The sequence below is a fragment of the Molothrus aeneus genome, chromosome 11, assembly GCF_037042795.1.
Source record: "Molothrus aeneus isolate 106 chromosome 11, BPBGC_Maene_1.0, whole genome shotgun sequence".
NCBI classification, from domain to species: domain Eukaryota; kingdom Metazoa; phylum Chordata; class Aves; order Passeriformes; family Icteridae; genus Molothrus; species Molothrus aeneus.
This window is the reverse complement of record NC_089656.1, coordinates 3441873-3467058: the sequence shown is the minus strand read 5'-3', so window position 1 is coordinate 3467058 and position 25186 is coordinate 3441873. Positions and strand designations below refer to the sequence as shown.

At 38.5% G+C, this 25186-nt stretch overlaps 2 protein-coding genes across 3 annotated transcripts in view; one reads left to right on the top strand and one right to left on the bottom strand.

Annotated features, from left to right (window-relative positions):
• Nucleotides 1–20861, bottom strand: part of CEP89 (centrosomal protein 89) — a 35778-nt gene extending 14917 nt beyond the window's left edge. The window contains exons 1-17 of the mRNA XM_066557714.1: nucleotides 20532–20861; nucleotides 19012–19118; nucleotides 17563–17718; nucleotides 14633–14834; nucleotides 12827–12932; nucleotides 10855–10883; nucleotides 9626–9680; nucleotides 8727–8945; nucleotides 8199–8341; nucleotides 7784–7834; nucleotides 6681–6764; nucleotides 5672–5773; nucleotides 4449–4560; nucleotides 3641–3821; nucleotides 2600–2767; nucleotides 1774–1915; nucleotides 353–442 (exon numbers count right to left, since the gene is read on the bottom strand). Of these exons, the coding sequence (XP_066413811.1) occupies nucleotides 353–442; nucleotides 1774–1915; nucleotides 2600–2767; nucleotides 3641–3821; nucleotides 4449–4560; nucleotides 5672–5773; nucleotides 6681–6764; nucleotides 7784–7834; nucleotides 8199–8341; nucleotides 8727–8945; nucleotides 9626–9680; nucleotides 10855–10883; nucleotides 12827–12932; nucleotides 14633–14834; nucleotides 17563–17718; nucleotides 19012–19118; nucleotides 20532–20861 (2277 nt within the window). The remainder of the gene's footprint in view (nucleotides 1–352; nucleotides 443–1773; nucleotides 1916–2599; nucleotides 2768–3640; nucleotides 3822–4448; nucleotides 4561–5671; nucleotides 5774–6680; nucleotides 6765–7783; nucleotides 7835–8198; nucleotides 8342–8726; nucleotides 8946–9625; nucleotides 9681–10854; nucleotides 10884–12826; nucleotides 12933–14632; nucleotides 14835–17562; nucleotides 17719–19011; nucleotides 19119–20531) is intronic.
• Nucleotides 20651–25026, top strand: FAAP24 (FA core complex associated protein 24). 2 transcript variants are annotated; one of them, XM_066557556.1, is made up of 6 exons: nucleotides 20651–21163; nucleotides 21526–21633; nucleotides 21738–21889; nucleotides 22479–22618; nucleotides 22920–23072; nucleotides 24157–25026. In XM_066557556.1, the coding sequence occupies exons 3-6, from the start codon at nucleotides 21778–21780 to the stop codon at nucleotides 24397–24399; spliced, it is 648 nt and encodes a 215-aa protein (XP_066413653.1). In that variant the 5' UTR covers nucleotides 20651–21163; nucleotides 21526–21633; nucleotides 21738–21777; the 3' UTR covers nucleotides 24400–25026. The 2 variants fall into 2 exon arrangements, with proteins under 2 accessions (XP_066413653.1, XP_066413652.1); XM_066557555.1 differs by lacking the exon at nucleotides 21526–21633 and having other exon boundaries at nucleotides 20652–21472.
• Nucleotides 25027–25186: the final 160 nt, after the last annotated feature.

Sequence of the window (25186 nt, the reverse complement as noted above, 5' to 3'; positions counted from 1 at the left end):
AATGGATTTCAAGCTGAAGGAGTGGTACAGCCTCAAAGAAGTAGAAGACAGAACACTTGGGTTACAATATGGAGCAAAAAATGAAATAGAAATAATCTCTAAATATTATTACAACTAGTCATAATTCTCCAAGTAATGTTGCAAACAATATCTGGCAGACATGCAATACACAAATACAGTGGAAGAAGGCACTAGTGAAAATTACAATGCTGATTTATTTTGTTTTTTCAAAACTTTTAAAGATAATCCATACGTAAGTCTTTCATAAAACATTGGCAGAGAGTAACTACTTTTCTCATTAAAAAACCCCAAACATTTCACAATAGCTATTTAGCTTGGAAACACTGCTTACCTTAACTTTTTCTTCCAGTCTTCCTAAGCGCAGGCTGCCTTCTATAATTTTCTTGAGAACACCCTGATTCTCATTTTCCAAACATCTGGCCTGCAACCATGCAGTAAACAAAGCTACATGTAACCACTCTGTTTGTTTGTCAGGGCAGACAAAATGCATACATGAGGGAGACACAGCAATTCCATTTTGAACTCTAACTGTCTGAAGAACCAACATGGAAAAAGAGTCCTGGAAATTATTCTCAGAACAGTTCATTAATAATCTGTCAACTGACTGTGAATATTATGAAGCAGTATTATTCTGAAATGAAACAAACTGTAAACCCAACCAATTCTGTGGGTTTTCTACAAATCTAAGTATGCATTAGTAGGGATCCCATTTTTATGCATAAGACTCATCCTTTAGGTCACATCTAGCAGTCTGCTCTCAAACAAGCCCTTGAATTTGGCAGGGGTTTAGGCAAGGATATTTTTAATATGGTATGATTAATATTTAAAAGCAGGTATCCCAGAGCTTGAGATCTAAGAATTCAGTTCCCCCAGTTTCTAGGATATATTTATTGTGCCCAGTTTCACAATCCTGAAGTCCAGTTTGTAGTGGGGAAAAAGATTAGAGCTGTGTCACCATAGTTCCTCTCCTAGAATTAGGAATTAACTGCTGTTAATTTATCCAATTTATCCAATTGATAATCCAAAAGTTATCTTTTTATCCAATGCTGATGACAACCTTTGTCTACTACCTGAACAAGTAAAAGAAGCTTTACTTTTACAAAGTTTTGTGAAATTATTTCAGATTCAATTTGAAGACAAAAGTATGAATATGAAAAATTGAAATTGTGCCCAGTATCCTGAAAAAGAAACAAAATGGGTTTACAAAAAGCCCAGAAACCTCCATGCCAGGCACTTCCACTAAGCAGAAGTTGTTCCAAAACTCTCCATCAGCCTGTCCAAATGACTGCTAACCAACAAGGAGCAGTACTATGGATATGCACCCACAGCAGACAGTCCATACAGCTCACTTCAAGGGTAACAGTCCACCCTTAAGACTCAAAACAAATATTCAAGTTTTATGATTGTGTGCTATTTTTAAATACATGTAGCTCAACATCAATTTCTAAAACTAGGTTAAAAAAATCTTTTAAGCTTGGCAAGTGCCATTTCAGACCCTAATGCTCATGTGATTTAAGGCTTAATTATATTACCTCCAGAAATAAGGGTAGATGCTTTTAATTGCTCCTCTAGAAAAAAAATCTTTCACTGCTCCTATCCTATTTTCTAAAGTCTACTTAAATAGAGCTAAATCCTTGAACTGGAATTACAGCTGTATTCTTTGAAAATTCAGATTATTAATAACTTGTGCCAGGAGCATGATAACTGTGTGAAATATCAATTAAATCACATGAATTATTTAAAGGTAATTACCAAAAACACAAGATGATCACGTTCCTTAGCTGTCTTCTCCACCAGCCCAATAAGGTTTGCTAGATAGTGATGGGCTGCGACTTCTTTTTCCATTGCTTCCTCCAGCTGCAGTTGCAAAAGACCAATTTTCTTCTTCAATCGTCTGTAAAAGAAAAGGGAAAATCTTTGGTTTGGGAATTAGTAATGGCCTTAAAAAACTTGTATCACACATGTGCAAATCAACATGTACAAGTCTCAAACAATCATACACACTGCTAAAAATGCACTGGCTCAGAATATTTGCAGTGCCAATAGTATCATGTTAAAATTTCTGCTGCTTTTTCTTTACAATATGTTATCTGAATTACAACAATAACAGTGGTTCAAAAGAACAGTTTGTGCAATGGCTACAAGCTCATATTTCTTAAGATAGAGAACAATAATACTGTCTTTTTAAAATACTGTGAACTCCTCTCTAAGCTACCAGGTGCATAAGAAGATCTTCAAATAGTGTAAGTCTTATCCTTGTCTAACTGCAAATAGGGTATGTCAACTCATCTTATTGTCAGATAAGTACACCTAATGATTAATTGCTATAGCTAACTACTAATTACTAAATTAAAGGTATATTCTTAATTTACACACAGACACAGAAAAGTGAGCATGAAAGGTTGGTAAAACTTGACAACCAGGCCTCTAGACATGACAAACATGCTTAGGTAACAGGTTTTTTTTTTGCAGTAGGTAGAAAATACACATTATGGGAAGTCAGACAGTATTTTTACAGATATTTCTGTTTTTAGAAATAAAAGTGTTTCTGTACAAGAAAATGAGACTGTGATAAGACCTGTTTGTCTTTTGAGTCAACTGCATCTCAGTTTCCAGGATCTTCTTGTCAGCCATGAAGTTATTTTTCTCCAAGAGCAGTTTCTTGTTTTCAGTTTGCAGTGATGCTATCTTTCCCATTACTGCTTCCACCTCAGAGAGTTTTTTCTCCTGCTCCTGCTGTAAACAGCTGCAAAACCCAACAGTGTAGAACAGGTATCATGTACAGATCTACATCACTAAAATGCTAAGTCCTAGGAAGATACCTATGTTGAAGTTATGAAGTAAGATCCACTGAGAATGCTCAGTGTTCCCTGGTGACAACAGAGAGGTATTACAATCTCATATCAAATTATTCAAGTAATTCCTTCTGACTGCACTTGATTTCAATTATAAAAATATGCTGTCCAGATGTAATCCCTTTGTCTTTCTCTTTTTTTTTTTTTTTCAAATAAATTACTATCAACACCAAAATACAAGGTGTGAGGACTTCTCAGGATGGCACTGTACCATGAAACAGTAACCAGCACTATCCAAAGGCTTGAGAGCATTCAAATCTATGGAATGTCTTCACAGAAACATTACTCTGCAGATTATCCTGCACAGCAGCACTTTTGAGTTGTGATGTTTCATGTAATTTCCATATTGTAACAATTAAAGAAACTTAGAACTTTTGGCTCAGAATTTCAGGATTCTTTAGACATGTTCCAAAGATGGGAACACAAGCATGAAAATGTTTTTTATATAGTAGTGATAGAAGCAAATAGATTTCACAAAAATGGTATTTTTAATGCCTCCTCTTCTACTATTTAAAATGTTGCAATTAGCAGTAGGTACTCTATGGTAAAAACACTTCTACCCATGTTTCTAGAACTGGGATTTTGCAATTTTAAATGTCTCTAAAAACGTAAGTATTTTCTAAACACTTCTTTCCCTTTCTTTGTGCTTTGCTAGTTACCTTCCTGGATTACCAGCACAAGTTTCCTCCCTGCAGAGTGCTGTGTGTCATGTGCATGCCTTGCACCAACGTTTCTCCGTATGTGCACCATCTATCAACCCATACCTTTTTAAATCATTCACCACAGCCAAGTGCTCCTCTGCTGTTATTCTGCTGTCCACTTTGGCTTTCAGCTCTTCACATGTAGAACACAAAGCTTCTAGCTGCTTCTGGTACTCTGTTATTTCTTCCTCTTGACTCTTGTTCTTATCTTCTAAGATTACTATTTGTTTGGTCAACTTGGAAGCTTTTGGAAGGAGGGGAAAAAAGTCAATTGTGTAGAGCAGAACTAATTCAAGCACTGGGTGAAACTTCAACAAAACCATTACTACATTCATTCCTAGCTGTTTACAACATTATGTAACAGACCATTTGTCAGTTTGTGTTTTAACAGCTTGGACTTGACTTTTTGCTGTCTCAAGCAACTTGTTTTGGAATAGTGCAGAAACTTCAAGAGTACTTCTTTTCAAGGCTATAAGCTCACTGAAATGTCATTTTACTATGAAAAATTCTGATTCAGTTTGAAGTGCTCTTCAATTATACAAATGACTGTGTTGCTGTTTAACAGTTCTCACTTTTTCAGAAGAAGTCAAAATGGAGTATTTTTTATAGTGTCAATAGGTGATAATGACATTTTTAAAGTATCAGTTGACATCCAGAGCTTGATCTCCTATTAACATTACCTACATTCAAGGATGCTTTTTAGGCATATATAAAGTTGCAAAAAAACCCCCAGCCAACCAAAACCAAAACACTGCCAAGCTTGCCAAAACAAATAATGACAACAGAAAACAAACAAAAACCCTACAAAAATCAAAACCTGCAGTATCATCTTTAGTATAGTTCAGATGAGTAGCAACTCAAGCACTTTTACCTTCCTGAACATGCTGTCTGTGACTCTCTTTTGCTTTAGCTTGTTGAATTTTGAGTTGCTCCATCAACACTGCATTTTCTTCCAAGACCAGCTTGGCCTGAGTTTGCAGCAGCTGCCTGCAATGATAAATATAAATAGAATATAACTCAGATGCTATGTCCAAAGAACAAACACAAATTGATTGTCAACAGTGTAAACTTACAAAATCATATTTGAACCTCTTTATTGAAAGCAATAGCAGGACCTGAGGTAACCAAACCTATGCAGATACTAACACCTGTATTTCTGTCTCATTGAAAGTAGGTCTTTGCCACTGGGTGGGTCTGCAGAAAGATTTAAGATTATGCTGCATGCTGTCTCTTCCAAAGTCCTCCTCATGCTGTCATCTGAGCCCCTGCATGCAACCACTACCTGTGCCATGGGTGCAGGAAGAATTTTTATGTTTACTCATCGTGGATGCTGCTCCCAAACCTGTTCCAACCTCCTTGTGAGCAGAAGCTCACCCACAGTACACTCGGAGCAGGATGAAAACTCTGCAGCGGCAGCAAATCCTCTGGGCAGCAGGTCTGGCACCAAAAGCACCCCTGTGCACTCCCATCCCAATCCCAAGAGAGTGAGGAGCTGAATCCCAGCCAAAGTCTCCAGGGATCTCTGCATTTCCCAAGGGAAAGCCCCACAGCTAAGAGACTGCAGTCAGCTGCACTCTTCCTCCTCCTCCTCCTCCTTCCAACCACATCTTTTAAGTATCAGTCATTCCCATCTCTTGGGCAACAAATGGGAGACAAAAAATTAATAAAAAAGGAAAAATCCCAATCTCCAACAACTACTTAACTTCATTATGCACTGTCTCACTTAATTTCATTTGCATTGTCTCACTTCTCAAAAACATCAAATTCTTCTAATGCCACATTCCAATGCTCTTTTGTATTAGTGAAAAACTGATGTCATTGGCACACTGTAAAGGTATGTAACCTGCAATATCTAGGACAGAATTACATGGGCTTCCAGTGCAAAACTCCACATTCATATTTAATCTTTACTCCAAAATTCTTCTAGGCACTACAGATCAGCATTGTTCCAGCATGACACTCATAATGCTATTAATTCTTCAGAAAAGCAGTGTTTACAGACAAAAAAATTTCCTTAAGATCTGTAATTTTAAAAAATTGCATTAAATAAGCAAAATAATTTTAAATTTTGAAAATAATTTCTAGGAATATAACTTGCCATTCTGTAGGAGCAATGAAGTTATTTAATTGCCCATGCAAATCTTCATTCTCCTTCACCAACTCTTCAACTCGTGCTTTAAAATTCTTCATATCCTCCTGGAAGACAAAGGATTTCATATAAAGTTCTTTTTTTTTTTTTTTTAGCAATAATTTAAAGAAATTATTTTCTTTAATTTTTACATCAAGAAAAAATTTTTAAGTACACATGCTTAGGTGCCTTCTAGTTCTTGTCATAATAGAATATTATCTCACTACTCACTCATCTCTAATTCAGGTGGGCATATTGATTTCTAAATGGTTTCATTAATCTAGTAATATTTGATTAACAGTAATACTGATCTTGTGCCACATTTTTGCAAGTTGCAGACCCTCAGAAGATAGGTTTAAAAAGCTGAATTCTGGAAATTACTGGCTGATACTATCCATTTTCAGTAGGAGTGACATGGATTTGAACATGGTAAGACAACACAGTGAATTTACAGGAATATAAAAACCCCCTGCTGTTTTCTGCTTATTTCATGGCTCAATTTTTGGAAGGAAATACCTTTACTTTCAAAACCTAGGAAAGTTGTACTCTGAAACAAATAGCTATTTTTTCAAAGATTCAGTGACAAAAAATATTTCTAAAAAGCAAAAAGAGTACCCAATCTTTTAATACCTAGAAGTAAGGATTCTTCTACCACAAAACCCAGAAGCAGCTGCAAGAGCACTGAGTTCCCACTATGAATTTAGGACTAAATTCTTTCTACCACTGACTAGTTAATGGTTTGCTCCATTTTTAGAGCACATCTTATATATGTCAGTGTAGTGCATGCTCCTAAAAGTGAATAGGCTGACAAAAACAAGCAAACCAAGTAGGATGAGACAGCACAATACCATGCATGGAAAAGTAAAACAAACTAGCTTTTAATTTTAGGCAGAGAACATCACAGGCAAATCCCTTTAAAAAATTCAGTCATTTATTTCTGCTTTAGTGGATATTTTTTTCTAAATGGCAACTTGCCTCATGTTCAAGAATAAAATCTTCCTTTTCTCTTATTCTATCTTCATACGCCAACAGAAGAGGTGACAAATACTTCATATCCAACTTAAAAGAAAATTAAAAAATAAATACATGTATATTAATTACAAGCTATCATGTCATCTGTATTTTTTACTTTGGCTCTAGATTATTAGTTTTGAAAGCTGTTAAAGGGGTTTCATGTATGACTTGCAGAACTTATACAAGCACACAGAGCATCACATGCAGAATGATGCTGCAGAAACACCTCACACTGCATCTTTCTTCTAAAAAGCAGCTTTAACTTATCACTATATATAACACAGCAGAATATGGATGCAAGTGAATACAAAACAAGACTCAAACACTATAGTGAATGCTACTGCTAAAAAAAATTATCCCAGATTCATTAGTAAGTGGGAAGGGAACTTTTACACTCTCAAATCTGCATCTTTAAGACTAAATACATTCATATGTGATTATTGGCTATTTTGGCTAAAAAGAGAAAGCAGGAGAACTTTCCCACTCTGTACAGTTCTCAGTAACAGTGAGGAAGGAAAATATAAGATCTGTTGAGTATTTCAAGGAGAAATGTTTTTACATATTACAAATGCATTCCCTTTCACAGACTATTTCCTTCTCCTTGTCAGAAATTCATAGGCTACTACTGGATCCATGACCATTACTACAATCAGAAATATTCTGTTTTCTTTTAGTATAATCACAAAAAAAGTAACAGCAAAAGATTACCAATTAAGACTAACAATTAAGATTACCAATTAAGAAACAGACCTTGAAGCAAACTACATGCTAGCCAATTCTAAGTGAAGATGGCATTTATGATTCTCAGTATAACAACACTTTTCAACAGCTCAAAGTTGGTGACTATGTGCAGTTTGTAACTTACTGTACAGCTGGAACTGCACACATTCATTACAAAGTTCTGCCATACATATTTTTCTGCCACAAAAGAAATGTTTATAATATTCTATTAGTATGTGATAATTCAGCAAAGTAATAGCTGAATACTTTGATTCCAGTAAAGAAATTCTCCTTCTTTACTTAGAGAGGAATGAACAGTTAAGTGCAAATATTATTTGACTTACCAGCCATGGTGGTTGTGGCCCTTCCATGGGTAAGCTTTTCAGCTTTGCCTTCTAGAATAGATATTTAAAAAAATACTGACATTACTTCCTGATTTTTAAGCACCAGTCCCTGTCCACTGCAGTCACAATTATCACCCCAAACAAGATTATGTTTTCATTAGATGTGTTGCATATGTTAACACACACCCAGTAAAACTGAAAGTTCAGGATCTTACTGATACAAAACAATACTGAATTCTTAATATTAGACTTAATGATAAAGGCTTATTTTGAATTATTTTATATTTCAGAAAAAGAGCAATTTATAGACTTTATGACAAATCTGGTTTAGAAAACAGTCATAAAAACTCAAAAGATTAAATAACAGACAATGGGACATTTCAGTAGAAACTGCCTTGATAACCAAGATTCTCACCTCTTCTTGGGACAATGACCTGAATTTAGTTTGATAGCGACTTAATTCTACATTTAAACGATGGACCACTCTTTTCAAAGCATCATTTTCATCTACCAGCTCTTGTGCTTGTTGTCTGAGAGAAAGTAATTCTGTTAGCTCCCCTATTAAAACAAATATCCAACAAGAAAGTTCCATTAAAATTCAAGAAATGTTCACAACAATTTGTTAATTGTAATGAAAAAAAGTTAAATAAGCTAGAATAATAACCAAGAATTTCTCTCAAAGAGAAAGAAAAATGGAAAAATCCCATGAAAAACAACTAACAAAAAATTCATTATATTTCAAACAACAAGTAATTTTTTTTCTTATCGTGTACTTATTCCTTGACAAAATTTCTACAAATGTAGAAAATACTGTTTGGAAACTACTTCTGCATGTATACTTGCCTAAATCAATGACTTGAAACCTACTGCTAGAGGAAAAGGTTGTAAAAATTAGAAATAGTGAAACAAGATAAGTACAGAATAGCTTATATGTTTCTCCCACCTTCTCTATGTGAGTTCTCTGCAGCTTCTTTTAGTCTTTTGTTTTCTTCTTCTAGTATCTTCAGCCTTAATTCCTGTTCTTTTATGAGCTGTTTTGTTCCCTCAAATTGCTGGACCACAGCTTGGTATGCCTTGTTCAGAGACCAATTTTCTTGTTTTAGTTCTCTGAATTTTTCCTTGCTTATATTTTCCCATACTTGCCTAGCCCGAACAGACACATCTGTAATGCCACAGAGCAAGGTATTTAAATACTAGCCAGACTGGAATAGGAGTTTCAGCAAATTACAATCCATTTTTTCTAAAATTAACATTATATTGCGTGATACTTTAAGATCTAAATCAGTATCCAGACTGGAATAGGAGTTTCAGCAAATTAAAATCTATTTTTTCCAGTATTAACATTATACATGAGTGATCCTTTATAAGATTTAAATCAGCTCATGGCTCAAGAGAAGAGCAGGAAGAACAAAAAACAGTGGACGTGGAAAGAGAGCTGTGAAGTGGCTGCCAGTTCCCATCTTTTCTCTCAGACACTAAAAACATTCCTTCCTTTAATGTAAAAGTGTCAGCAGATCTCTCTCTTCTAATATCAGTGACTGGAGAGGTGAAAGTGCAATGCCCACTGCAATGAGCAAAGTGTTTGTGCCCTGAGGGACTGGTCAGTATTCTTGATTCCTGCAAATTTTAATCACCCATACAATGAAAGCTTTACATCCCTTCCCACTGAACAGCTTCAGTGTTACTGAATAAAAGTTACTGACCAATTCTTATAAAAGTAAACTTTTAGATGATCTGCAAAACTCTGGATATGTTGTTGCATCAGTAAAACTGATTTTCACATACACATGCATATTAATAAAGTGAAAATATCTAGCAAAGTGATTGAAAAATCGAAAGTACCTGGGGATGGTGGAGGTTTGTCATGTATCAGATTTACAGCTACTAATTTTTCCTCCTAGCAAAGAAATAAAAAATGAGATAATCTGCTTTAACAGCACCACTGCTGAAGAACTTAAATAAAGTTTTTGAAGGAGTTTCTTTTATATCAACAAAATTGAATGTTGGATTCACTGCTGATAATACACAACTTATCATCTACTCATCTAGACATCATTTTATCAATTATCACTGCCATCAGTCACTTGTGGACACCTGCAACTCACTATTATCTTTGGTAGTCAGAAATGTACAGTTCTCAAAGCAATTTTTTTTACAGCTGACATAAAAGTCACAAACACAAAGGTTCCTGATGAAACAGGAAGGGTATTCTTCCCATTTGTAAGTTTGTACAGAGTAAGACTTTAGAGTAGTCAATTATGTCAGTCCCTAACTGGGTATCAGCAAATAAATTAAAATATAAAGTGTTTTTCATAGTTGAAGAACTTTGTTCTTGCTTTGCTGGAAAAAAAAATTGAAATTATTTGTACGTTTTCAGAAGGGAAAGAATGACAGTGTCATTTATGCTAATGTATTTAGTTGAGGTGAAGGTGATGTAGAGACTTTCTCCATGTTTCTATGGAACAGCAGTGAAGTTTTGTAAGGATATGCTGTCATTAATTTAACATTGATGACACTGAGTGACACCAATGACTAATGAGACAAAACTAATGAACAATTTCAAAGGAAAAGATATGTGGTTAAGAACTTGTAAAAGAAGTTCTGATAACAATGGAAGAACTGACCATTTTCATAAATAATCTACTGGCAAGTTGATCTGAGAAACTAAATTTTGGGTATTCTTTTTCAAGCTTATGAAAGCAGTCAGATCAGCTCAAATAGAAAACTATACAAAAATGCAGTAAAGTCAGGCTCAGATTTTGAAAATTAACAGTATGAGCTATCTCTTGGTATAGCATGTTGGCTCTCATTCCAAGTTTCTTTCTTTCACATGAGGAGTAACAGACAATATACTATTAAAAAAAAAGCAAACAACAACTTTTCTATGGCCCATTTACCTATACAGTAGCATTTTTTCAAAATGAAGGATTAGCCATTCTTGTATTCCAAAAGAAAAAGATTCCACAGTGGCAATATATTAGTTTTCTTTTAAGTGACTGCAAACCTATCAGCTTTTTATGACAGGCTATTTTCCAAAATGCATCATAAATCAACCTTTATAAAAGTCTTACCTTTAAATTCAAGCCCAGATTTTGGTCTTCTGTTAAAAGAAAAACAGATCTTTCAGTCAATTAGAACAAAAATTATTTTAAGTCCATAAGCTCTAAGGGTTCATAGGGATATGTATGCACACATATAATTAATGCAAATAAATGAAAGAAAGTCCTTCCCAAACCACAGATTAGAGAATTAATTTTCCACTAACTGTTTCATGGTAGAGCAGGACACTGAGGTGAGACCCCACTTTACCTCACACTGGATAGGTGCAAGTATGGAAGAAATGAAGTTGGCTTCTGTGATAAGTTTAGAATTTAACTGAAGAACAAATGAAATATTGTCACTGGTTTTACTGGACTGGAATCCTACTGCATCTCTGAACCAAACAAGTGTAATTCTGACAGCTTGCAAGGCCTGCAGCAGTTACTATGAACAAGAGGGATTAGAAACAGTTTATATATCCTATATTTTCAATTAAATGCCTTCTCTTCCCAAATGGTTTTATCAAAGCAACCATTCTTTCTCAATATTGTTCTCTATAAAAGAGAAATAAATAGATGCTACTGAAATAATGAAATTGTGTCTTTGACTTTTATTCATGTTGGATCCAACACAAATAAAATTCAAAGACAGTTGTGTTTTCTCTTTCCTATCCACTAGCTACAGAGTGCTACCATCTGTGGGAGATACAAAAAAATCTTATGGAATAAGGGCCTGACAGGACACACTTCTGTTCATTTCTGTCACTTCAGCTCATGGGAAAGCCTCAGCTAAAGGGATAGCAAAAACCAAGTCAGAGAACCTAAAACCCAAGTTGTGTAAACAGAAAACAAGCCAAACAAGCAGGGTGTGCTCAGCTCATGACTGGGGTTCTGACTGGTCAGGGCACATGGACACTGAGATCAAAAAGGGGATGGGGAAAAGGAACATGAGAACAGCAGCACCTGCAGGGGCAGGCAGCCACTGCATGTTTTTTCTATTCCATGGGAATGGAAACAGAGAAGAGTTTATTCTCTAAATACAGCATAAAAAAGTTTTTTGCAATAAATAATCTTCCTTTGCAGCTGCTATGGGGAATCTGTGTTTTTCATTCATCATTGCTACAATTATCCTCTGTAGAAACTGCATTTTTCAGCTCCAAAACTAATTCTTATTTCCCTTTTCCTGATTTAAAAATAACAGACCAGATAATTATACAAGAAAACTGCTATACCAGTAGATTGGTCTTGCTCTATTTTTTGATTTTTCTCCACAATATTCCATTGTTATAAGAATATAGCCTAAGGACAGATCCAGTAACAACACAAATGTCCCTAACATACTGAAAAAAACTATTTGTGAATCTTAACAATTCAGTGCTTAGGTTGATATTCTGACACTGATTATCATGTTAATTTCTCTATTTTGAAGAAATATCCTGACACCAATAATGATACAACTTTGTAAAAGGTATAAACAACACTACTATCATGCCATTTGATTATTTAAAAACTCAAGAAGTTTTGACTACTGTTTTTCAGACAAGTAAAATAACTGATTAAAACTGTTTTCCTCTATCTCTAGCTTTTTTTTTAACATTGCTAGTTTCTACAGCTTCTACTTTTTTCTTTTTTTTTTTTTTTTTTAACACAGTGACACTCCAAAAAGTTCCAGATTACAAACCTGACTGCTTCTGGCACAAAAAAATCAACAAAAACATAGTAGAGAATGACTGCACTTTACAAGGCAAGAGTTCACAAAACCTTCCTCCCCACCTCCTCATTTTACAGTGCCTGACAGTTTGTTCCACAGTGAGTATAAACCAATCTTTCCTCTTTATGCAGGTTTTTAGTTGCCTGTATTAGAAACTCCTAAGTATTCAGTAGCATTTCTTTAACTGCCCTTTTAAAGAAGGAGTATAATATTACAATATAGTATTATTTTATTAATTTTTTCCCCAATGGTAGTAAAAGGCAAGGCATTTTGACTTGAAGTAAGTTTACTTACCTTCTATTTGTACACTTGACTTATCCACCACCACCTGACACTGAGTTTCATGGGAAGAAACCTCCTTCTTGTCAGCATTAGGAACAGGAGATGGTGGAAACTCTTCCTATGTAAAAAGAAGACAAACCTCTCTAAATCATGAGGTCACTGTTAAAACACCTTGATACCTGCAGGACACATTTAGTGTATTAGTAGTATATATATTAGTAACATCCCACTCACATTCAGAATTGTTCACTAATATTTTAAGATAGTAAATTACAAGATTTGTTTCTTCTTTTCTTGGGGGGTTTTTGTGGTTTTTTTTGTGTTGCTGTAGTTTAGGGCTCTATGCAAATAAAATCTAAACCTTACAATGATCAGCAGGAGGTTAGCAAGTATGAAGTGATTAGTTCAAGTACTCTCTGTCACCTTCCTTGGTTACAAGAGTCCATGAAATTATTCTCTGTATCCTTGTTTGCTGTGGTGTATGTGATCTTGATTATCAACCATTTATCTACTGTATCCCTCTGTGAGGGATGAATGAACCATCAATGAACCACAATTAACATTATCTTTGCTGGTTTGCCCCCTGATCACACACCACTGTTCCACATATTCTGCTCACTCTCCTCCCCTTTTTTTTTTTCTTCCCCTTCTGTGGTACTTTCTTGTCATAGGGAGTAAATGATGAATTTGACTCTATGTTTTTTAGAAGGCTAATTTATTATGTTATTATACTATATTGTATTAAAGAATACCATACTAAAGTTATACTAAAGAATAGAGAAAGGACACAGACAGAAGGCTTAACAAGATACCAATGAAAAGCTCATTATTCTCTCCAGAGCTCTGACACAGCTGGACTGTGATTGGTCATTAAGTCAAAACAATTCACATGAAACTAATCAAACAATGACCAGTTGGTAAATAATGTCTAAACTGCATTCTAAAGCAGCAAAACACAGGAGAAGCAAATTAGATCATTATGGTTTTCATTTTTCACTGAGGCTTCTCAGCTTCCCAGGAGAAGAAATCCTGGCAAAGGGATTTTTCAGAAAATGTGACAGTGACACCCTTCCCTCCTCTTACCAGCAACTGTCTCTGCACCTTGGGGTATTTTATGGATTCTTCCACGTTTTCGGATTTGTGGTGTATATTCTAAGACTGATGGCCATACTTTACTGGTGCTGGGTTTTTTTGAAGAGGCATTTTTTAAGAGATCTTTATTTGCCTTTTTCTTACTCAGGTACTTCTTCCTGTTTGTTAAATTTTTGTCTCATTTTTGATTTAACCTTAAATGTGCCTTAGGAGTATTAAGTTCATTGCTGGTTAAGACAATCAAATATTATAACATACAAAAATTCCCTTGTCTTCAAGAAAAGATTATTTATTTTGTTTGATTCTGAATCCTCCCATTTCTATATGTCTGTCCTCATTAGCACAATACTGAACCATTAACTAAGCTTTCACCATTTAATAGTAAATTTACTAGTGCTTTTAACAAATCATCTACTATATAAGTATAAGCTCAATATAAATTATTGGACATTTTACAAGACTATGCATCATTATTATATACAATATAATTATGCATGATAATTATATACAATACCAGTGTGCTCCTAATAACCAGAGAGAGACTCTGTGACAACCAACAACCCTACCTAATTCATGTGAGAGTAAATGAATCACAAAAATTAGGATGTGAAATAAATATTGAATATATGTCTGAAGAGTAAGAAGAGAATACAAAGCATCTGAAATATTAACATGCATTCATATATTAAAACATGGTAAAGGAACTAATGCATTTTAAAATCTTACCTTTTTAGTTTTGCAGGGAACAGCATAAATAGCATTGGTGCTAAAGCTTCCTTCCCTTTTCTCATTACTCTGGCAGCTGGACTCTGCCTCTTTATCAGCATCTGAAAGATATGTGTCCATGTCCTCATCTTCACCATAATTGCCTGTTATTTCCAGGGACTGTAGAGGAGATCTGTCACAACCATCAAGGTTCCAGTTAGATCTGCAAAAAGCAATTTAATGCCTGTTTCAGCACTGCTTTCTCTTCAAAATAACCCAGCTCTAGTAAAGTAGAACCATCGGTCTTACAATGTACACAAGTCCAAAGAGACACAGAGACATCTAAGCTTCCTTTCATTCCTTGTTAGCTGAACAAAGAACAAAAGCTGAAACAAGGTATGTAGTTGTCTTGCTTTCAAAACAAATTTCAGGAGAAAACACCCTGGAATGATAATTTCCTCTAAAGAGAAAGAGCTTCAATAAGAGCTCCCTTTTCTTCTGCCAATGAGAGAAATAGATAACAAAGGGTGAAAGTGAAAAAAAACTGGTTACTAACAAAAAAAAATAAGGGTGCCTGCAAAGCAAAGAACCAGAAAAAAAATTAAATAAATGCTAAATATTGAAATTGTGGAGCCTTAGCCCCCCCAGAAACACCACGTCAGCCTTGGCTGCCAGCAGCGCCCCCTCGGTGCAGTTACAACTGCAGCCAGCAGGGGCGCTGCTGGCTCCCGGCCGGCCACGCAGGTGCAATGATTCCTCCGAGGCTGCAGGGGGCGCTGTGGCACGAGTCTGGCCATTAGTGTCTCTGACCCGGACAATGGCGGGCACAGCTGGCACAATGGCGGGCACAGCCGGCACACAGGGATGGAGAAGGGGCTGGCTGTGTCACACAGACAATGGCAGGCACAGCCAGCACACAGGGATGGAGAAGGAGCTGGCCATGTCACACAGACAATGGCAGGCACAGCCAGCACACAGGGATGGAGAAGGAGCTGGCCATGTCACACAGACAATGGCAGGCACAGCCAGCACACAGGGATGGAGAAGGAGCTGGCCATGTCACACAGACAATGGCAGGCACAGCCAGCACACAGGGATGGAGAAGGAGCTGGCCATGTCACACAGACAATGGCAGGCACAGCCAGCACACAGGGATGGAGAAGGAGCTGGCCATGTCACACAGACAATGGTGGGCACAGCTGGCACACAGGGATGGAGAAGGCACTGGCTGTGTCTCACTCTCACACAGACAATGGCGGGCACAGGCACACAGGGATGGAGAAGGCACTGGCTGTGTCTCTCTCTCTCACACAGACAATGGCAGGCACAGCTGGCACACAGGGATGGAGAAGGCGTTGGCTGTGTCACACAATGGCGGGCACAGCCAGCACACAGGGATGGAGAAGGCACTGGCTGGGTCTCTCTCTCACACAGACAATGGCGGGCACAGATGGCACAAAGGGATGGAGAAGGGGCTGGCTGTGTCTCTCTCTCACACAATGGCGGGCACAGCTGGCACACAGGGATGGAGAAGGCATTGGCTGTGTCACACAATGGCAGGCACAGCTGGCACACAGGGATGGAGAAGGCGCCTCCATTACAAACTCAGAGTGGCACCTGGTCCTGGTGCCCCTCTGGATAGCGAAAGGGGCTGCAGCAGGACACCTCAGAGCAGCAAGCCCGAACAGCAGGGCGAGCTCCCCCAGGACAGCAAGCGAGAGGCAGCAGAGACTCTGCAGCTGTAGCTGAACTTTTTACCTCCTGCAAAGGAGGGGCAAAACAGCTCCAGTGTAGGGAAAACCCCGGAGCAGCAGCCAGGGCACTGTGGAGGGTGCTGGGCAGCACTGGCTGGTGCCTGGGCTTGGGCTGTGCAGAGCTCCTGGTGGGCACACACTGGCTCTGGGCTTCCCAAGAGCAGAGCAGCAAAAGAGGCTAAGCTGGCAAGCTCAGTCACAGTGCCAAAGCAAAAATAACAATAATTAAAAAAAAACAACAACAAAACAACCAACCAACCAAAAAAAAAAAAAACCCAAACAACAATGAAACAAACAAAAAGAAACCAAAGAAACTAACCAAAAAAACAAAACAGAAAAACCCAAACCAAAAAAAAAACCAAAAACCAACCAACCAACAAACAAAACAAAACCAAAAAAAACCCAGAAAAACCCATAAACCCCCCCAAAAAACCCCCAAAAACACAAAAAAAACCAACCAAAAAAAAAACCAACTACAAAAATAATCAGGCAAGACCCACAGAAACAGCAGGATCCCTGGACAGTGTGTCCAGTGGAACGAGCCCATTCCTCTCACCCTGCCCCAAACTCCCTCTGGACACCCCAGCTCAGCTCCATTCTTCTCAACAGCCCCAGAGCCAGGGAGGGCGGGGGCTGAAGCAGGGACAGCAGCCACCCTGGGCACAAACCAAACCAAACAGATCAACAACCCCAAATGGTATGGGATAATAAACCATCTCCAAGACAGTGTCAATGTGTATACTCTAAAATAGATAATTAACAGTGGTACTACCTTTTCCTCTCTATCTTAAAATGCCAGATTAGAGATAGAAGGTTCCTAATTCTACCAAAAAGACAGTCTGAAATAATCATTTTAGCACAAGGGAAATACCTTACATGTAATTCAAGTGATTCCTCAGTTTACCACATTCTGTAAAATTGATCATCATTTGACAGAAACAGTATGTGATTTTAGTTATGATTGTTGTACAATCAAAACTTGCCTCTCTAAAGATTGTATTTGTGACACCACTTTACAAGAAATGGAATAAGGATAGTTAGACACTTCAGACTGAATTTATGGTATGGTAAGAAAAATGTAAGTAGCTGTAACAGCAGGAGTTTGCTGTCACTCTTTGGTAAAATTGATCACTCAAAGAATCCAAGGTATCATTTATCATCACAATTTCAGGTATCAAACCAGAAAGCATACACTACCCTATTCCAAGCTCTGTGACTGTTGCATATGGCTCCAAACATTCTTGTTCCAAGTAGGTGGAATCACTTTCAGAAAGGGATCTCTGCCGAGGCTGAGGAATAGCAACAGTGCGCCCCGTTAGTGTTGTTGCAAGGATTGCTGCTGCTAGAGCAGACCTGGGAGGAAACAGAATAAAGCAATGAAGCAACACTGCTGCTTGCTCTGGGCTCCACATTTTATAACTTTTCCTTTGCAAAATGTCTTCACTATTTAATCAAAGCAAAATGTCCACAGTTAACAAGCATAAATACCAGTGAATGCTGTGGGATTGGTTATAAACTATATACTATACCTCCCAAAGTAAAGCACAAAACAGTAATGCTTCTCTGTTTAATCAAAGCAAAATGTTCACAGTTAACAAGCATAAATACCACTGAATGCTGTGGGATTGGTTATAAACTATACCTCCCAAAGTAAAGCACAAAACAATGCAGCTATCCAAGAGTAAGGTACAGTATCTACTGGTTTTCCCAAATCCCATGCATGAAAATCATGGAATATACCGAGTTACTTTCCCAAAATTCACATCAATAATTTACAGTATTTAGCATTCACCTCAGCCATAACAATACTACCTTGTGTTGTGTTGAAAAGGTCTTCCATGTCCTGCTATTTTGTCTCCATTATTCCCTACTCTAAACCTTTTACTGATGACTGTGATGTTAATAAATGTTGGCACACTGCAAACCAGGACAAGCAAACAGAAGTGCCTATTTGTGTGATGCTGTGGAGTACAGAGAAGGGTATGATGAAAAGGAAAAATAAGTAGTAACTAAGATTAAAGCAGTGAAAAGCTGAGAACTGTAAAATGAATGACAAGAACTTGAGGCCAAAAAGGAAGAAGAAATCAATTAGAATTAAGTAGGAATGTTACAGACACTAGAAAGGCCATGGAAAACTACCAGAAAGCAGAAAAAACATAGAATAAAAACTGTAAGAAACTACAACTTAAAGAAAAATAATTTGCATTTTTCCAATCCAGAGTGGTGTTAAATGCCAGTTTTTTAAGTCCCTGGTATGGTAGCAAGGTTTAATTTATGTTTTTCTAATGAGCTAACATCTCCTGACTCACAGCACTCGTGCTGCTGCAGTCCTACACTCTACTGTAGCAGCCAAATTAAAAATTCCACTAACTTTAAATAGTCCATTTGTCTTTAATTGACTCACAGCAGTTCACAACAGTTACTGAATATTTACCATGCTTAGGAGTGGGGAAAAAAACTTCAGAGTGAGAAACTCCCCCCCCCTTAAAAATATATTATTTTTATGAAAAGTTTTGTAAACATTGTAAAGACATGCAATTCTAATCAGATTTTTCTAGTATGCTACAATACCTGATGAAACAACAAAAAATATTTTAAAAAAAGAGAAAAAATAATTTAAAAAAAAACCCAAAAAGCAACACATACCTGGGCCTTTCTGGAGAAGGGTTTGGACTACGAGGGGGAGGGGTGCGGGGAACTGCAGGTTTAGGAGCTATGGTAGCAGCAGGGACCAGGCCATGAGCTATGTGCTTCTAAATGATGTAAAATAAAATTAGTTGACAATGATTTTAAGGATTACAATGAGAAAAAACACAGAACTGAATGCGCACAGAAATTAACAATGCAAAATAATATAAAAAGGAAGAACAATTACATGCAATTAATGTAAACAGAAGACTTGAAATGGCATTTCATTCCCCTTAAAGTCAGAACACCACCTAAAGCTGGCAAGTTCATTTAACTTTTATCAACAGCTGCTCTTGAAGGTCAGAAATGTAATTTACATGAGATCCATGAATGTACATTTTCTATCCACTATATCACAATTTGGAAAACAAGAATTTTAACTTACTCATCTTTTTCCTACGGCTATACAAGAAAAAAGTTATTTTCTAGTCCAGTTTTTCAAAATATCTGAATGCTGCTTCAGTGTAACACAATATTAGTTCCTTTCTTCTAGAATTTGTTAATCCTCAGTCATAGCAGTGTGAGATGAAAAAAAAACCCTACCACTAAGTCTTGCAGTCAAAGGTTCAACCTTAATCATAAAAAAACCAAAAAAAACCAATATTTTTTTTCATCAGCAAGCACTTTTTTTTTTTTTATGGTATAATAAAAAATCCCAGCTCAGAAAAAACTGGGACCAGAGTTCCTACAAAAGTACTGTGAAGGAAACTGCATTGTATTCCTCAACCAGGAGACTGACTGAGGTTGGAAGGGAGCTCTGGCCACTGTCCAGCTCAAGCTCCTGCTCAAAGCTGGGTGAGGGCTGCTTGGTGTCCTGTCCAGTCATGTCTTGTGTATCTCCAGCCTGCACCAGTGCTGAGCCACCTCACAGTATTTTATTATTATGTTTAAGTTGAATTGTCTGTGCTTGAGTTTGTGCTCATTACATCTTGTTCTGTCTCTAGGCATCAGAGAATAGTATGCCATAATAGAGTCCATCACCTTTGGGCAGATGTTACTTTTCTATGGAGTGAAACAGGCTAAGTTCCTGCTATTTCTGCTACAGATCTTTTCCTCCCCAGTTATTCTTTAATTCACTTCTCCAACAGGAGAATGAAGATGCAGACTGGGAAATATTTCTGGTTTTACATGAAGCCACATCGAATAATTAAATGGTGCATTAAAAGGCTGCCTTTTCACTCGGTCATGCAAACACACTAATTCTGCACGTCTGTCTGGCATGCACCATTCATGTACTACAGGCTGTTGACTGTAAACGACTGTGACTGACCCTACTAAAACTACCAGGGAACACATGTGAAGTAAAAGTCATCCCACAGTAAAAGGATGACAACAACAGAAGATCAATACTTTCACTGTAGCAATAAACAAAAATTCATTTAGTTCAAGTATGTTGGAAGAGAACACCCGCACAACTGCTGACACCCGCACAGCCTTTGGCTGCTTTGGGCCGCCCATCGGAAGTTTTATCAGCTCACTTTACCGAACAGCGCTTCGAGGATCGCCCCGGCAAGGGCGGGGAGCGAGCGAGCTGCGCTGCCAGCCCGGCCAGAGGGGAGGGGAAGGGAAAGGGGAAAGGGGAAAGGAAGCTCGGCGTTGCTGAAAAGCCAGGCAGGCCCGGGACTGAGGGAAAGGAACGCATCAGCCCCCAGACACCATTTTATCTTGGTTTGGGCTTCATTTTTCTCCCCGATTTTCATTTTAAACTGGTCAGCGATCACCGGCAGCAGCAGAAACCACCCCTCGCCCCAGCCGCGCACAGACCCCGTGTCCTGATGCTGTCCCTGCTCACGGTAAAGGAGCCCCATGCCGGGCACAGCGATACTCACGAAGGGGCCCCTGCGGCCTCTCCTGAACAGGAACGCCATCAGGACAGGACGGCTCCAACCACCGCCTCACGGCCGCCTCCCCGCCGCGTCGGACGCTTCGCCTTCGCGACCCGCCTGGAAACAAAGCCACGGCGGATTTGCTGCGGGCCCCAGCTCCTCCAGTCAGCACGGGCTTTACTCACCCTCGCTCGGCCGTAGCAACAGCTCTGGGTGCGGCCCGCCCTCCGCCTCTCCGCTCCTCCTCCGCCCGCGGCCTGTGGAGCTCCCGCTGCCGCTTCCCGGTACGGCTGCCCGAAGGGCCCTTGGCTGCTGCGGGCGGCTCCTCCGGGCCGGGCGGCGCCCCTGCGATCTCCGCCGTGGGATGCGTGTCGGTGTGGTACCAGCTTGCCTGTGGTGCTTGTCCTTTAGATCATGCCTTAGCCTCCAAGGCTCGTTAAAGTCAGAACACCGCGTAGAACTGGCAAACCTGGACATAATCTCTCCCACATGTTAATAATTGGTCTGGAGACTTCCACCACCTGAGGGATGGAGGGGCCTCTGGAGTCGGCTTTGTAATTCAGGAAGATTTCCTCCCAGCAAGTTGGATGAAGGTACGGAAAAGGCAATGTGGTTTTTTTTTCACCGTCTGTGTGTTTTAATTCAGGCTGAGCGGTAAAGCTGGAAGTGGAATTTGCAAGTTAACAGCACGTATTAAGTGAACAGAGCTGCTGGCCGATTTTCACCTTAGCTGTAAGGAAGCTTGAGGAAGGAGGTAGTGTCTCTTCCAGAATATTGAGTCCTAAGTTTATGATTAAAATTTATAAGCTTGTAACAGGTTTGTAAATTGTGTTGCTGTTTTTCCACGTTTCTTTCTAGGGTGTAACTGCTACCGAAGGAGGATTTTAAAGGAGGGCTGATGACAGCAAAAGCAAACTCTCCTGTGAGAGCAGGATCTATAGTTGTCCCTTTAGGGCATGTGATTGGAAATGAGAAGTGGAGAGGCTCAGAGCTGGCCCAAAGGCTACAAGGTAAGCACAAACTGGAAGAGGAAAGGCAAAACATTCCCCTCTATTGCCCAGTAAAGCTGAGAACAGCTGGAATGTGCTTTACTCTGTGCCTGACTGGTCCCATATTTGTGGTACAGGCTATGTTAGCAGGCTGAAAGATCCCGGTTGTTTGTCGTGTATCTGTGTGATCAGCTCAGTTTTCAGAGCACTGCAGGGGAGCAGCAGAATCTGTTCTTGTGGGGCTTTGCAGATTTGCATCTCCACTGAGCTCCCTTGAGTTTACATCTATACTCTGCTACTGTCTTGCTGGCACAACAAACTAAATGATGATGCTCCCTCCAGAAAAGCATGTGATATTTTTGTTCAAGTCCAGAGTTTACTGGGCAGCTTTAGTACTTTTAAATCTGTAGATTGGAACTGCTATTAATTTGCATTACTAAAGACAGTTTGAACTGCTTGTAATAGATTTACTTAAAGGGAAAAAAGGTTTTCTATAAAGTTCATTATCAAGTCACTAGAATATTTGACACTTTAGGAAGGCTGTGCTGTGAAATAATTGTTAGTATATTTTTAACTACTCTATTTTTTCTTCTAACAATCTCACCCTAAGGGAAAGTTAGACTCATCTTTGAAGATGCCTTGGGACTGGTGGACTTTCATCTTCCAAACAGAACTTGCATTTTACTTATTTCTGAAGCAGATATGGTTGCAGGGGATGAATTCAAACGAAGATTGGTTAAGTTTAGAAATGTAAGTGCTATATAAAGAGAAAAGTTTTCACTTGATACTTGTTTATTCCATGCTTCTGAAAACATTGTACTTGTGTTTTTGGGTTTTTTTAATTCCATTGGAGATGACCTTTTGGGATAATTTTCACATGGGAACAGAAAAATTCTGCAGCTGTATTAAATCTCTGTCCTGTTGCTGCAACTTAGATTCTTCCTCTGATTTGCTATTAGGCAGCTCATACTTGAAAGAATTTCTCTCTGCTACATTGTATTAACTTGTCATTAACAAGGTTTTTCCTAATATCTTTTTCCTTTCAATACAGGCCAGCAGTCTGAGGGGAATTGTAATCGTAGAGAAAACCCCAATCAGTGATCAGTACTACCTAGGAGTACAAAAACTTGTGGTACTTGAACTTGGCATGGTGTTGCTTCCTGTGGCAAATCAAGGAGAAGCTTCTCAGCTTATTATTCAACTAGTAAGTTTCTGAGTTATATTAAAATATGAGATGTATGGCAAGCAGGTAAGTTTCTGTGTTATATTAAAATATGAGATGTATAGCAAAGCAGGTAGATCTCCCCAATGATCATTTCAGAGAAAATACACAAGATCTTAAAGGAGCACAACATCATTTGAATGTAAGGAATAGAGAATACATAGGAGCACAACACCATTTGAATGTAAGGAATAAATCTTCTGCACCAGTGGTACACTAGTAGAGTTCAGTGGAAAGAAGGCTCATTTGGGAACAAAGAAAAGAGGCTGAAGAATATGATCCTGGATTTTTTAAATGTAATCTTGTATGAGGTGCCACTAGGTAGCATTAGGGACATGTCACTGTCAGAATCAACTTGAGACTTGGCTTTCTCTAAGGCTGGAGAAACTGTTTTAAAATTGTTTCTTGTTACCCTTTCTCTGACTGCATCCAAAAGGTGACAAAAACAATTGTTTTCATTTGTTGTTGCTATTAAGGACTTGTTGGTTTCTGTGGTGGTGTTCACAGGGGTCCCAGGATGAAAGAAGAGATGAGAATCTTGACTTCATGTTTCATAAGGCTGATTTATTATTTTATGATATATTGAAAGAAAATGTTATATTAAAACTATACTAAAAGAATAAAAGAAAGGATTTCATCAGAAGGCTAGCAAGGAAAGGAAAGGAATGGAATGAGAATAAAATCTTGTGACTGACCAGAGACTCTGAGACAGCTGGGCTGTGACTGGCCATTAATTAAAATAAAAACAACCACATGAGACCAATCCCAGATGCACCTGTTGCATTCCACAGCAGCAGATAATTATTGTTTACCTTTCATTTCTGAGGCCTCTCAGCTTCTCAGGAGAAAAAGCCCTAAGGACAGGATTTTTCATGAAACATGTCCGTGACAGGTTTCCTAGTAAGGTTTTGTGGCACCGCATCCCGCGAGGGAGCACCCCTAAGGCGGGAGCCTGTCTTTACCATTTCCTGGCGATTGCAGGGAATGCTGCGATGAAGCCGAGCAAGCGCTGCCCGCGGGCGGTGCAGGAGCGCTGCGTGTCGCTGACAGCTCTCTCTGGCTGCAGGTGCGGGAGCAGAGCCGCGATCGTGGCTCCAACCCGTTCGCGGGCAGGCAGCGCGCCCGGCCGGCAGAGCCCGCGGTGCTGCAGGCGCTGCAGCGCATCCCCGGCGTCGGGAGAACCAAAGCTCTGCTCCTGCTGCAGCGCTTCGGGAGCATCCACCGCCTCTGCAACGCCGGCACCCCGCAGCTGGAGCCAGCGGTTGGACCAACAGTAGCACAACAGATTTATACTTTTTTACACTCCTGACGTGCACGTGCAGTGGTGTTTTGCAAACAAAAACTTGCAATTCAGAAGAAAAATCCCAACATTTTCATTTTAATAATCACATATTATGCGGATTTCTGTAATCATGGCTAGCTAGCAGCAACTGGACTCTGATGCTTCTTTTTTACATCTGCTCTGTTCATATAGATTAAGCTGTGCAAATTGCCTTGAAAAGAAATTTGTATTTTGTATCTATCTGGAACAAATAAAAACCAAGAAAGCTGTCTTTTTCAGCATCAGTGTTAAGAAATGGAAGAGCACTATGTTTGCTTACTTTGGTCTTCCAGAAGAAAACCACCATATGAATATGGGCATATTAACTTCTCAGTAACTGGAAATATGTTGCATGTGTTTTAAAAGTTAGCATATATTGCTTTATAGTAACATCTTTGATTCATAACATTTTGGAGCTACTTTGGAAAGTCCTACTTGAATACAGGTTTTGACCTCACACTAACTTATTTCTCTGGTCATCCCTCCAGTTCATGGGGCATTAACAAATTTATTCCTATGTGTCTGATGTCCAAAATACTGGTTAATTCATGTTGTCCTTCTGAATATAGGTTGGCATACTAATAATAAATTGCAAAATATTTTGATAAGTTATAACTTCTAATATGTTAATTATACTATCAATCATACTATTATATACACTTCAAAGAAAATAATATGGGAAGCTTTGAACAAAATTCCTAATTCATACTACTCTTCCAGTACTACTATTTTGAAAATCTATTTGTAAAGCATATTGGTTTACATCTTGCATTTT

Bases quoted from the DNA above. Each gene is read 5' to 3' on its own strand.
- FAAP24 (XM_066557556.1), top strand. From the start codon at position 21,778: ATGACAGCAAAAGCAAACTCTCCTGTGAGAGCAGGATCTATAGTTGTC. The intron at 22,619-22,919 runs GTAAGTGCTATA...CTTTCAATACAG, and splicing joins GATTGGTTAAGTTTAGAAAT to GCCAGCAGTCTGAGGGGAAT. The intron at 23,073-24,156 runs GTAAGTTTCTGA...CTCTGGCTGCAG, and splicing joins CTCAGCTTATTATTCAACTA to GTGCGGGAGCAGAGCCGCGA.